Source organism: Musa acuminata, chromosome BXJ1-5 (assembly GCF_036884655.1).
Source record: "Musa acuminata AAA Group cultivar baxijiao chromosome BXJ1-5, Cavendish_Baxijiao_AAA, whole genome shotgun sequence".
Lineage (NCBI taxonomy): Eukaryota > Viridiplantae > Streptophyta > Magnoliopsida > Zingiberales > Musaceae > Musa > Musa acuminata.
Genome location: NC_088331.1, coordinates 22,247,230 through 22,261,359, shown reverse-complemented (window position 1 = coordinate 22,261,359; position 14,130 = coordinate 22,247,230). Strand labels below are relative to the sequence as shown.

The 14,130-nt window shown below is 34.6% G+C and overlaps 1 protein-coding gene across 6 annotated transcripts; it reads left to right on the top strand.

Annotated features, from left to right (window-relative positions):
- Positions 1-256: 256 nt before the first annotated feature.
- Positions 257-13,340, top strand: LOC135674064 (calmodulin-binding transcription activator 2-like). 6 transcript variants are annotated; one of them, XM_065183507.1, is made up of 11 exons: positions 257-642; positions 3,204-3,323; positions 3,939-4,054; positions 5,786-5,874; positions 7,153-7,195; positions 8,898-9,072; positions 9,163-9,314; positions 9,408-9,709; positions 11,422-12,035; positions 12,119-12,363; positions 12,870-13,340. In XM_065183507.1, the coding sequence occupies exons 1-7, from the start codon at positions 603-605 to the stop codon at positions 9,258-9,260; spliced, it is 681 nt and encodes a 226-aa protein (XP_065039579.1). In that variant the 5' UTR covers positions 257-602; the 3' UTR covers positions 9,261-9,314; positions 9,408-9,709; positions 11,422-12,035; positions 12,119-12,363; positions 12,870-13,340. The 6 variants fall into 6 exon arrangements, with proteins under 6 accessions (XP_065039579.1, XP_065039580.1, XP_065039582.1 ...); XM_065183508.1 differs by having other exon boundaries at positions 11,400-12,035; XM_065183510.1 differs by lacking the exon at positions 11,422-12,035 and having other exon boundaries at positions 12,122-12,363.
- The last annotated feature ends 790 nt before the right edge of the window (positions 13,341-14,130 follow it).

Genomic DNA, 14,130 nt, shown 5'->3' with positions numbered 1-14,130 from the left:
AATAGACTGTCCGCCCATCGCCATCGCTCTTTGGCCTATCGACACGTGTACCGATTGGTGCGGGGCTCATCTATGGGGGACACTGTTTTACCCAACCATGAAGCAGTTAGTGGCGGGTTGCACAGTTTTTTTTTTTTTTTATCCCGTAACGACGCGTCCGGTATGGCTGCATCCACGGCGAGGGGCATTTCCGTGAAATCGATGCCGTAATAAACATAGGCGCCTCCTTGTTCCGATCTACCGTCGTTAATGGTCGTCTCCTTCTAATATTTTCATCCTCGTCCCATTTCCAACTCGGCGGCTCGACTCGCCCCATCTCTTCTCTCCCTCTTCTTCCTCGAACGTTCGCTCTTTTGTCTCTACCAATCTCCTCTTTCCCCTTAAACAATCATATATTTCGATTGATTACGAACCCTAGCCCGAGATCTTCCAGGAAGATTCCTTCGATCGGTTCCCGCTATTTAGGTTGGAAATCGGACGGGAATCGTTCGTGCTTTGGTACTTACGTTTTTGGAACTTGTCGATCGGTTCTGATGAGGATCTAGGGTTTTGAAGAACGAGTCCGGCTTCAGTGAAGTGAATTGTTGCGTTGGGGGTGATCGATGGCGGGCGCCGGGCGGAGTGGATCGATTCCTCCGTTAGGTATGTAGTTATCTGCTCCTTCTTTATTCTTTTGTTTCTCTTTCCATTTCTCGGAGTATGATGAATGAAATTTAGCTTATTGATTGCCTTGATGCTTGGTTGTGATTTCTTGATTTTGGTATTTTGGCTCTAGTAAGGTTTACTGGTGCCTTCGCTATCTCGTTTGAGTGCATGTTGATTGGTTTCTGTGGTTAGATATACGTTTCTTTTGTTTATCAACCACAACTGTTTGACATGCTTTTGATGTTGTTTTGTTCTATACATCGTGAGATGTGATTGATGTGGATGAACCAAATCACATCCAGATTCATGAAACGGGTTGTTAAAGTGAATACTTTGATTTCTTTTATATTTGCAATTTCTCTATTTGGGTATATTAGTGCTTATGAAACAAATATGAGACTGCAATGACTTAATAATAGCTAGTTCTGTGTTGTATTAAACTTTGGAGACTGTTCAGATAGTTACGGTGCACAATTAGGTATTTGCAAAAGGAGGAAATGAGTGATTGATGAAACATATAACGATATGTGAATTCTTTTTTCTGTGTTTATCAAACATCATGAACATTATCTTCTAGTATAATGGGAAATTTCTTATTGACAATGTATTTTTTATATTAATTCAAAGCCTGGCCTGTTATAACAGTGGTAAGCTGGAAGAGTTGAAATTGCTTAATATATGATGGGGTGGTAACTATAAGGAACATCACATATACTTCACATTTACTTACTATATTGAAAATCAAGAAGGGACAACTCAAATTAAATCATTGAGTTTTTGGTGGCTGATATAGCTATAAATAGTATGGATGACAGGATTGAACATATTATGAAATTAATAAAGAGTTCCAATGTTGTCAAAATATGGATGCTTTTTTTCTCCTTAGAATTTTTGCCAAGTTTTAAATTTCTTGATAGGGCCAGGTTCTGTGTTAAACTAAAACTGGAAGTTGCTCTGGCAGTCTATTACTTGTATCAAAAGGTAGTTATGAACCATCTGCCTTTTGGAGACTGGGAAGGGCTAATCATGCTCAATATATCCATATACAATGGAGAAACTCTTTTCTTGATTTCAACCAATAAAGATTACATCATTAGGTACTACATTTATCGAAATACCCATATACATTGGGGAATAATGGGAAAACTCTTTTCTTGATTTGAACCAATATCAGGTTATGTTGGACTAAATTTACTGTAATACCAAGGCATGCTATTCATTTATGTTAAGGTTTTCAAGTTTGTTTAGGTTACTACTAGCTAACATTTATAGACCATGTTGCACTCTCTTCTATCTTTCTTCTTGGTGGGCGAGAAATTTTCGTATTTGTAGGAAATATCAAAGCATATTTATTATTGTTTCTGAACAGTGTCATGTTGCATCTAAATAATCTTGTTAAAGAAGTCCGTAAATAGAATTAGAAGTTTGGACATATGATCTTTCTTTGGTTCATTTTTGAAGCACAGATTTTTTATCTGGATGTAGTTCTAGAAGAATTTGATAATACCTAAACCTGCCTCATGGATTACTTTTGGATATATCCCACTTTATATTGGGTTGTTATGCAAAATACCTCCTGGATTATAGCTGTGCACAATTTTTTAGGCTCTAATGCATAGAGGAATATCATAACACATATCAAATGTCCATTTTTTAGTCATTGTTACTGTATGGTCATTACTTCTAACAGCATTAATTGCTTATCCCAAAAGATTGAACAACCATCTTATATACTTGCTCACCTTGTTGCTTTGGAATTATCTGTGGGCAGCTTTTAGGTTATCATGCTTGCTCAACTAGTGTTGCTTTTATTTGTTATAGTCATGATACCATCATGAGGATTTCATTTTTTGAGGATGACATTCAAAGTAATAGAATATCCATTTTGTTTACATTCCTTACTTCTGGAAGAATTGTGACTTGGTCTATCCTTTCACATATATATAAGAGAGTTTCTATGGGCTAAAATGGCCATTCATTAGATGATGCAGTCTTATGATTTAGATGATTATTTATTTGTACAAGTTCTCAAACTTCCTTATGATATCTTATCCATTTTTCATCTTCTTTCTTCTGTGGGCATGCTATGCTTGGTCATGTTTACTTTTATTACTGTGCAATGATTTATTTTGAGTACCAATCACTTGATTATGTCCCAAAGATTTCTTTAGCTCTTTCTACTCTGCATCGAATTTTAATATGCTTAAAAAGTCAATAACTTAAGAAACATTTCATAGCATGGATTCAAGCATCATAGGATACTGACCCTACCAGCCTATGCTATAGACTCTACCAAACTATTTGACTGATTCAATTTTTATTTTTCCAGTGATATACTGTACAATAGTGTATTGTATTGACATATTGTATTGGTTTGAGAGTAGACCTGTAAGGTATTGGTACTTAAGATTTAATTCTTCACGCATACTATGGATCAATATATTCTATTGGCTTGTGTTTGGGTGACCAAATGAATTACTTCCATCCTCTTGAGGATTATTAAATTCCGTTTCTTTTCTTTAATCTGCTGATAATATGTTCTTATTATGAAAATACAGATATTGAGCAGATACTTGTGGAAGCACAAGATCGATGGTTACGTCCTGCCGAAATTTGTGAAATACTTCAAAACCACAGAAAATTTCATATTGCACCAGAGCCACCAAATAGACCTCCCAGTATGATCTCATGCAACTTTTGTTAGTGACACACTTATTTATTGTTTACTTTAGTCTATAACCTTTTACATCTAATGACAGTTTATGAACTGTATCATTAATTGAATTTTGAGATTGCTTGGACAGTCTATTTTGAATATACTGTTACTTGAATTTTGAGATTGCTTGAACAATAGGTTTTGAACTTGTTAATCATGTTTAAGAAATGCGTCTATTGATTTTGTATGGATAAAAATCTATAACATGAATGCGTTTTTGTTCTTCCCTACTTGTATGTAACTAGATAGATACCAAAATAACTAAATGATTTGTGCCAAGATATGTACAAATATTATTGTCATTCCAAAACTGAATACAGAAAATGTAGAGTCTTTTCTTTATCTTTTGCCTCTCTATTTCAAGTATTCAGTTGTTAGATTGGACAAACTTGATTCTAAGTTATTTATAAGCTTATTCATCATAAAACTTATCGGTAGGTTTTAAATGAGCTGTATGTTAATGCTGGAGATGGATATTACCATTACTGTTTAACTCGAAAGGCTAAGCACAGGTCTACCGTGTTTTCTGTAACATTTCTGTATTGGATAATTTTGTCATGTTTTTTCTTTGCTTCAGGTGGTTCTTTGTTTCTCTTCGATCGAAAGGTGTTAAGGTACTTTAGGAAGGATGGTCATAACTGGAGAAAGAAAAAGGATGGGAAGACTGTGAAAGAAGCTCATGAAAGGCTAAAAGTAAGTGAAACTGGTGATGGCACATCTTTCCATGCTTTGTTTACAGAGTAGTTGATAAACTTATTCTTTTGATTTTAACTAAAACACTATTAGGTAAATTTCCTGAAATTATGTTTTCAAAAACATGTAGTCCCTTAGAAAAGCATGCTCTTTAGTGAATGAATGGATATACATTAGGTGATGATGTTGCCTATCACATCATGATTTTTGGGGTCCACACATGAAGCACGTGAGTAGGTTAAATTGGTTCATCTAAATAGCTTTTCCGTATATATAAAGGCTAAACTTTAACATGGTAGATAATATCAAGGTAGGCAATACCAAATGATACTGCCCGGTATGGGCGGTATGTACCGGTCCGACGGCATACTGGTATGCGGATCGCCTGCTACCGGGCGGAACGAAAAAAAAGTAATAAAATAATATATATATATATATATATATATATATTAGAAAAAGGCGACGTTCGGCGATGTTGCCGAGGCGATGTGACATCACCTTTTTCGGATTATATATATATTTATTTAAATAAACGAGGCGACGTCGCCTCGCTTGGGAGAAGAGAGAACGATATATATTATATATATAATATATATATATATATTATATATTATATATATATACCGAGCGGTATACCGAACAGTATACTGCTCGGTATACAGTTTCTTACCGTACTGAGCGAACGTCGAAACTTCGGTACGGTACGAAATTGCAGACCTTGGTAGATATGATTCATACACTATATAATCTGTTGCATGAGGTTTCCATTAATAAAGGGTATAGGAAGAAGGATCAATATATGCAACTTTATCCTAAAGAGAGGTTATTTTTATGACTCACAACTTGATCACTCAAGTTACAAAGAAGCAAATGTGATCAATATATGCAACTTTTCCCTAAAGAGGGGTTGTTTTCATGACTCAAAACTCAAATCACCCAAGATACAAAGAAGCAACCTTACTATTGTATCAATGTTCATCCTCATATTATTATTATATGAAACAAAAGATACTATTAATTTGTTCAGAACATTTAGGAGGAATTGAAGAAAGTTGCATAAACATAGTTTAGTTTCAACAAATTCTTGATAGATATCTAGCGATGGAAGTGCTTATATCTCTTCAAGTTACTTCTTTTTGGAATAGACAATTCTGCACATCATGAATTACTAGAAAAGAAAGTCCCGATAGAAAGATGGAAAAGGGTGAGAGCATGCTCCATCGCCTCCATTTCCTCATTAAGATATTATGAGAGAATTTGATCTGCTTCTCGGGTTGGGTCTGTTGACTACTGTGATTGTTTCCGGACGTTGAAGCAACACAACCGAGTTATTCTTTTCTATCTGGGAAGCAAATTAGGTCACTTTTCTTCTGGTATTCTTTCATTTTACAAAGTGACTGTTCATGTTGATGACAATTTGGTGTAGTTGCCACTAGGGAATTGGGAAGCCTTACTTGGTAGCTATTGTAAGGAAAAGAAAACATTTTATTTTTATTGTAATGTAGTTCATTTGATACATGTATCTGCATATATTACTGCATCTTTGGTGTGACTAAATTTGGATGCATGTACATGTTGTTGCCTGACAGTGCCTTTGTGTTAAGTTCAAATACTTCACTAGAAGGTGTCAAATCAGTTGGATGGTTTATATAGTTGCCACCTTAAATTTTTATTTGCTATTTTCTAAGTCAATATTTCAAAATCTAACCAAACTGAAGTTCATGATTTCAGGTTGGAAGTGTGGATATGCTCCATTGTTACTATGCTCATGGTGAGGAGAACGAAAAATTTCAAAGACGGAGTTATTGGATGTTGGATGAGTAGGTTCTGAATATTCTCTCATATTTATAGGTTACAAAACAGAAATCATGATTCATATTCTATACCTCCTTCCACAATGCAACAACTTCTGTTGGTTGAGTTTTATCATACTCATGCTTTGTTGATTCTGGAAGTATTTCTAAAATGTAACTGTCACTCTATTTTTTGTGACTACTTATAACATGGTTTATATGTTGTTAATAGGACAACTGCTAGGTCTGTTGGACCCAAAATGGATATTATTAATGCCATCATGTCTAAAATATATCATGACCTTTTCTTTTTCATATTATTTTGCTAATTCATTTACATGTTGATGCTATGCACCTTAGATTGAGCTTGGAGGATATGATGATGCATACTTTACTATAACAAGTTCATTTTGTTTTAAGAATGGAGGCGTATGAATAACAATGAAGTCGTTATTATAAACTGAACAATTGTTTGTGAAAGATTCAGTTAATGAACTTCATTGTTGTGAACTTTATATGTACCTTCTTTATTTGTATTTATACAAGGTTACATTTGCCATTTAAGTACCTAATATAAACATAGAAACTTTACCAGTGTTTTGTGGTTTTCTAAATGCTGTAAGTGACCAATGCTAGTCTTTTCTTGGACATGTATCTATATTCTACTGTGTAAATGGTTTGGGACTCTTAGTTTTAGACTTCCAAACAAATTATAATGATGTTAATTTATTTGTATGCTGAGTACCCACTGTTAACATTATTGAGGCCAATAGTTTCCTCCTGCATTTATGGAAACCCTTTAAAATAGCATGTCTAGCTGTCATATTTTACATTCCATTGGATGAATATGCTCTTCACTTGCTTCTTGTTGTTTAGTCTTGGAAAAATGGAAATGCCTAATTATCCTAAATGCTAGTTGGTGAAGGGAACCAAGTTTGTTTTCTATGCATTTTTATTATTTACCTAGGCTACGACATTATTTCTTTTATCAATTACTCTTCTCCCATGAAAGCTTAGTTGTTGATAACAGGAGAAGAAAAAATTCTGGAAACAAAATAGACAACATAAGCATCAATGTTCATAATTATTAAATGGTTCAGTTTCCAAAAGAACACAGGTTTTGACTCGTGCTTATCTGCAAAAAGTTGTTAATTTTATAATTGTGGCTTTTTGCATTACTTTCATTTCTTATTTTTGTAACCTTAATGGAGAGTCATTTAATGCAGATGAGCTTATATATTTTGAAATTATTATACTTTGATATTAGACTATGCTAAATATTTATTGATTTGTCTTTTGTTGCAGGGAGCTCATGCACATTGTTCTTGTACATTATCGTGAAGTCAAGGTTGTAATTAATCTTGCTTTTTAACTAATTGCATTGACCTCTTTTATCTTTAGTATCATGTTTATTCAATGTTGCAGTTAGTATATATGGTGCCTCTTGTGGTTATTATTTTTCCTGTGTCAGAATGTCATGAAAGTTACTCGTGATCACTGTTTTTTTCTATTGTTTACTTATGTTAGTTAATAATGACATATATTAATTTTCTGCATTATTGTCTTGATTAGCTTCATATTCACTTTTGTAATATGTTATGGAGGATCTTTGTTTTGCCATAAGATTTTTGCACAGATGAATGCTTCTCGTATATTTCTATGTTAACTGATGGACTGTTATGAGCATGCCTGAAGAATTTAGGAACACCAAGGCAAGTCTAAGTAGAATACTTGAACAATTCTTGAGACCATATCTCTCCTACTACATCCTCCATTTGACCTCAGTGGTTTGACATCTGCAACCATGGAGGCAGAAGGATGAAAATGCTGCTAGAAAGAGGAGAGAGGAAGGACTAGTGAGAGAAAAAGGGATGTATTGCATGAGGTCAAAGGTGCAAGGTCACTCAACTAGAATCATGATGGAGCTATGGGTTAGGAATTACATCGTGAAACCCTAAGAAGAGATGAGACAAGCCCTTTTCTTGAAAAAAAATGGATGGAACCAGTCTGATTATGTTTGATTATAATCCGAATAATCTTAACTGGGTTAACACATAAGCTGGGACAGTCATTTCCCTATATTGATATTGATATCTGTATACCGAATATCGGTATGTTGTCAGCTTGATATGTTTCACCTGATATGGACATACTTGAAAGTAGATTTATGAGAGAAATATATTGATTTTAGATTATCGGATTAATATTATTCTGTATTTGTTCATACTAGGATGAGTTTGAGATTGGACAGGATCAGTTAATTGATTAGGATCTATTAGACTATATTGAGTCAGTCAACATTGGCTAAACTGCATCAGTATTGACCAGAAGACCCTAGGATTGGCCATAAATCAGAATCATCTAGGAATCAGCCAAAATTCTTGGTTGAGGTTTCTCAGAATTGGTCATAATATTCTGCTATTGACCATGATCAACAATATGATTGACATGGAAAGAAACAGATCATTTAATTCTGACCATACTGGCATCAATTAGTTTGAGTTGTCCTACCTATACAATTAGGAATTATCAGCCAAAGTGGATTGATTTTTTTTTCATCTTAACTAACTTTAGAAACCTTGAATTTATTATCTTATTGGTATGTTGATGTTGTAATGAAATTTTATGCATAAATGATTGGTCTTGACTTTTCTTGTTTTGCCTTCATGAGATGTGACTTCTGTTCCAAAGTTCTAGGCTGCCGTGGAATTGTAAGTAACTTATGTTGAGCATGTTCCTCTACTAATTCTTTTGGTTCTTTGCTTTAATTTTATATTATCCTTGTGATGTCCTTATCATATTACAGCTATTATTTGGCTTGTGTAAAATAAAAAGAATATCTTGTTTTGATATGCAACATACTTTTTGTACATAACTGTATTTGACTGCTTCTTAGTGGCCCAAAGTTACCTGGAAATTTTTTGTTGATTATACTCAGAGATACTTGTTAAAAAGATCATCTTATTATCTTATACCTTCATTTGATGCTTGCTTTTTTTTAAATTGTAAATTTGTAATGAACCTGAAACTATTGATTGCCATATCTTCAGGATAAACCAAGTCTCAGCTATACTAAAGATGTTGAAGAAGTTGTGCAAGTCACCCAAATGGATAATCTTTTCACTTCTAATTCTGCCACTAGTCAGGGTCAACCACCTTCACAAACCATGGATACTGATAGCCCCAGTAGTGCACACACTTCAGAGTATGAAGATGCTGAATCAGGTACAAGCTTTTGCTACATTATTATCCGCTGTGCATCATATTAACAGTATAATTCTCTAATTATATACAATCGTGCAACTTGTATTTCAGCATACATGAAGCGAAATTTGATGCAGCAGATATTTATCAAACAAGTTCCCGATACCACCCTGTCGCTGAGATGTGGCAGCATGATGATTGATGACTGATGGCTGTTCAACTCTTTGGCCCTTATGTAACCATTCCTTCTGTAGATAGCCTATGTGAGATGTTTTTTCCATGTTTCCAATTGGTTTTGGAACTTAAACTGAAATATGTTTTATTGATTCAAATACTCCTTGCTTAAAATTTTCCAGTTGATTTCCCTGGAATTCAAGCTGCTGAAAATAATTCGAGTGCTCAAGAGGATACAACTTAATTTCTAGATGTAGCAGACCTTGGATTTAGCAGGTCCAGAAATTTGTTTGATCTAACATCCTGGGATGAAATCCTGAAACAATGTGCAAAAGGCTTCCAGATGATCTTTAATACTTGGGGATCACAGGTTGCCACCATGGACGACAATCTAAGACTTCAATCTTTGATACTTGGGTCCTATATGCAGATGATCTCAGCACCATGGATAACGTCACCCGTTCACAGGAAAAGTACTTTGCAGGTACTGTATATATTTATATGTGGCTACATTTTACTTCATTGTAGGCCAGAACTAAAATGCTAAATAGAGCAGGTTGATCTTGCCGAGAGATAAGACAAATGTTGAATGACTATATTTTCACTTGAGCTTAATAATGTAGGTGATTGACTTTTATACTTTCCTGTGCCTTGATTTTCTCAAATACATCATCTTAGCTAATATTTGGGATGTCGACAGCTTTGTTAACTATGGCTAAAGATTCCTGGAATTCTTGGCATTTTAACCTTATTCTCCCATCTTTGCCATCCATAAATCTCTTACCAACCATCAGAGTTAAATAACATATTGTGCTTTTGATTTCATGCTTAGAACTGTATGATGTTTTCATTTGCTGTTTTTCTACATTATATGCTGTATTAAATCATAGCTTCTTAAAATGAGCTTTTTATTGTTTGCATTGCTTATTTTTTCTGCTTAGTGAAACATTTGTGTTAAAAAAGAATCATTGGTCCAGAGTTCTGTCGATATTGCATCTCCTTTTTCTCTTTGAATTCTGTCTTCTTTTTTCTTTGAATATTGTCTTTTTGCTTTTATTGCACAAAATTGAGTGTTAACTTGTAGGACACAACTAATTAGTAAACAGGATATTTCTGACTAGTTAACATGCTGAAAATTGTTTAATTTGGGATTTACATTCTAAGCCTGTACCAGTCTAAACCACCACAAATTTGTCATTGCTGCGCTAATTTAGTTTGTTTCTTCTGGAAGCACATCATGAATGGCTACCATGTTTTTGGCTCTTATTCATGAGAGTGGCCTTCTTGTGGTAATCCCTCGCCTTGCTTTCGTAGTGATAGAATATGCTAGAATGCTTTAATACTTTATACACCAACTTTGTTGGACATCCAGTCAAACACATGTTTTGATTTGGTTAACTTCCCTTTTCAATACCAATCAGCCCCTCTAATGTGCCAAATTAATATTCTAACATCTAGCCACCATTGCTAAAAGAAAATAAATCATCATTATTTAATATTTCGTTGAACTTGTTGGTGTTTGACAAAGTGTGTGTAGGAAACATTGCTGAATATGGAAATCTTGTAGATGTCTTCGTGGTATATCAGCATTTCCCTTTTCGTTTGTTTGGAGAGGTTTTCTTTGCTGTTGTAGCTCTCATTAATAGACTGTAGCTGAAGAAATGATTATATCATTCAGAAAAGTTCTGCATTGAAGATTTCTAATGCTGACATTAATTCACTTGATATGTCAAATATTGAATTTGAAAATATCACATTTATGGAGGATAGTATCGATTGCACTGCTCTTGTGAAACATCCATCATTCAACTACTCTAACACAGAATAAAGAAATATGATGGCTTCTTAAGGTGGATGAGCAAAGACTTTGGTGAAGTTGATGCATATGAGATCCAATTCTGGAATCGTCTGGAATGTCATTGGAAGTGAAAATGTCATTGAAGATCCAATCATGTCAAACTACAGTCATGTAGATCCATATGCAAGGAGTCCCACACTTTCCTAAGACCTGTTGTACAGCCTACTGGTTTCTCTCCAAATTATGTGTATGCTGGCTTGGAGACTATGGTGTGCAGTATTAATATTCTTTTTGTGTATTTCTGAAGCAGATTAGTCTTCTTGATGGAATCAGATTAACATAGTTGTTCTTTTCTAATTTTGAACCATCATTTCAGCACTATCGCGTCTATGTGGCAGGTTTCAATTGCTGGGATATTTTATATTAGCAGAGCTTCTAGCTGATGGAACTTTTCAGTGTCAATCTCCTCCACATAAATCTGGAAGGGTTCCATTATCTGACACCTGTTCCAATAGGTTTTCTTGTAGTGAATTGTGAGAATTTAAATTCGGACAAGTGACTCTCACTCTGATGAAGATTTCCAAATTCTATAGTTGCAGTGCAAATGTAATGCTTCTTTCTGTGTGGATAGACAAGTTACTATTTTGGGAACCACTTGACTACCAAAATCTAGGAACCAAAACCTTACAGAGAAAACTTATTAGGGTAAAATTTATTATTATCACCATGGAAGCTGATTGTGAAACTTCTACTCTGCTCAAGGAAATCAATGAGGACTTTTCCCCTCATACAGAAAACAGTCATTTGAATTATTTCATGAGTTGGCTTCTTTAGAAACTAGCCGTTGGTATCCTCGTCATCTTATTAGATGAGAATGGACAGGATGTGTTCATCTAGTGGTAGCTCTGGATTATGCTTGGACTATAAAACTAATTGTAGTCACAAGTGTCGATGTTAATTTCACAGATATGCATGGATGGACAGTCCATCACTTGGCAGTATTTTGTTGCCGGTAAATATCTAAATGTCATTATCTTTCCTTATCTTTAGTTCCTGTCTATGTTTAATCTTGTTTTCTCAATAAAAAAATGTCAGTAGGAATGTGGAGAAAACTATATTGTTGTGGAGGCAAAAGCTACATACATTGCATGGTTTTCGAGCAGAGGCACCATCAGAGAGACAGACCATGCAAAGGCCCATAAGGATGACTATGGAAGAAAACAATCTTAAGCTGGCTGCAGACAGCCCTTGCAAGGGTCAAGTCCATGGATCAATACCCAGAAGCTAGAGATAAGCAGCAAGTACTTGTACCTGTTGTCAGAGAACTTGAGGTGCCTAAGGTAATCATATCTGTTCACTTGGGAACTCTTCCATTCTCATTAGTGCCAAACAATCATGAAGTAGTCATTCTGGTAAGTTTTGTAGAATTTGTTATCTATTGTGAATTGAAATGTAATGTTGATTTTCCATTTGCAACTTAGGCTAAATACTGTGCTGTAATTCATATTGTATTCTTAAATTTTCTTTATGTATTTAATACCAAGGTAGCAACTCAGGGAATTGGCGCAGATATTCTTCTGTGATCAATAGTTGTCTGTTACTGGGTGTAACGGACACTCAGAATTTCCCTTGGTAATGATTTGGCTTCTATTGAATATCACTTTTGTGATGACCCCTCTTAGCTTCCTGTAGAAGCGTCAAACAGATAGCCTTAGATTCTGCTAGAGCTTGAGTACCTGGAAGTTCTGAGTAAATATTTAGTTTATCTTGTTATTAGCTATTAGATTCAATCTTTCAGAATTGTTCAACACTTCCATCTTAGTTGTGTTCACTTTTATTTTTATAGGCAATGCAGGAAAGCATCATGAATGTGTTGTTGGAGGCTAGAGATGGTGATTTTATGGTTGAACAAGAAGTCTTCTGTGAAACAACTTACACCTAGTCCTGGAGAAGGTTGATTTTCTTGTTTTAAAGCATCGCCTTCACTGATTTTCGATTGCACCTTTCCATCTAGTGCGACACCTATGGGCATTTTGCTTATATGAATGCATGTGCATTCCAATCCAATCTTGAGAGGAGGTAATACCAGATTATCCTCTTGGCTGTAGCTGGTAGCCTGCCATTCACTAACCAGGACTTGTTTGAATTGAAACCATTTCTATTCCATTATTAGTGCCTTATGTTAGCTGATTCAGTTGCCAGTACAAATAATTGATGCCCTGGTAATGTTGTCTTGTAACAATTTTGCTATGTTCCGAATGTAGGATTGCTAAAAGAAGTTGAGAAGTGCATTCACTTCTTATTTTTCTTTCTTTCATTATTTCTTTCTAACTTTTTCTTAATCCGTGAACAATTTTAATGAGAATCATGTGTTTTCGTGATATGCTGTTACGAGACATAAGGTTGTTCAGATCGTTTCGATACCGGGGTGAATTAGTACTTTTGTAAAAATGTTGGTTTGAAATTTTGTTCGATGAAATTGTATCGAAAATATGTTTAATTTAAAAACGTTCGTAAACATAGTGAACAAGTAGAGTTGTAGATAATTAAATCACCAAGTAGAGTTGTAGATACATCAGGGAACTCTTTGATTACCGAAATTTCATTTATGTGAGTTTCTTGATCTGAATGCTCCTTTACATACACAATATAACAAAAACAACTCTTCTACATAAGACGATGAGCTTGAAATGCTGATCAAGCAAGGAGGTAAATCATGCCTAATAACTTCAAAGTAAATTATAGGCTAATCTGGTATGCAGAAAGTAATTATTTTTATATAGCAATCAATACTAGTGTGATAGGAAGATAATTAATCTATGCCAAGTATAATATCAAAATCATGGATCTCTAAGAGAATCAAATCAGCAAGGAGTTTATGTTCTCCGATAGAAATCAAACAAGATGGATAAACCAAGTTTGTTGTCAAATAATCCCCAACAGCAATTATTACATATAATATATAATCTGGATGTCTAGGTTGAATGCATAAGTGACAAGCAAAGTATTATGAAACAAAAGATAAGTTGGAACCAAGATCAAACAAAACTTTTGCATTTCTTTTAGAAACATGAAGAATACCTTCAACTACTAATTTAGAAGCTCTG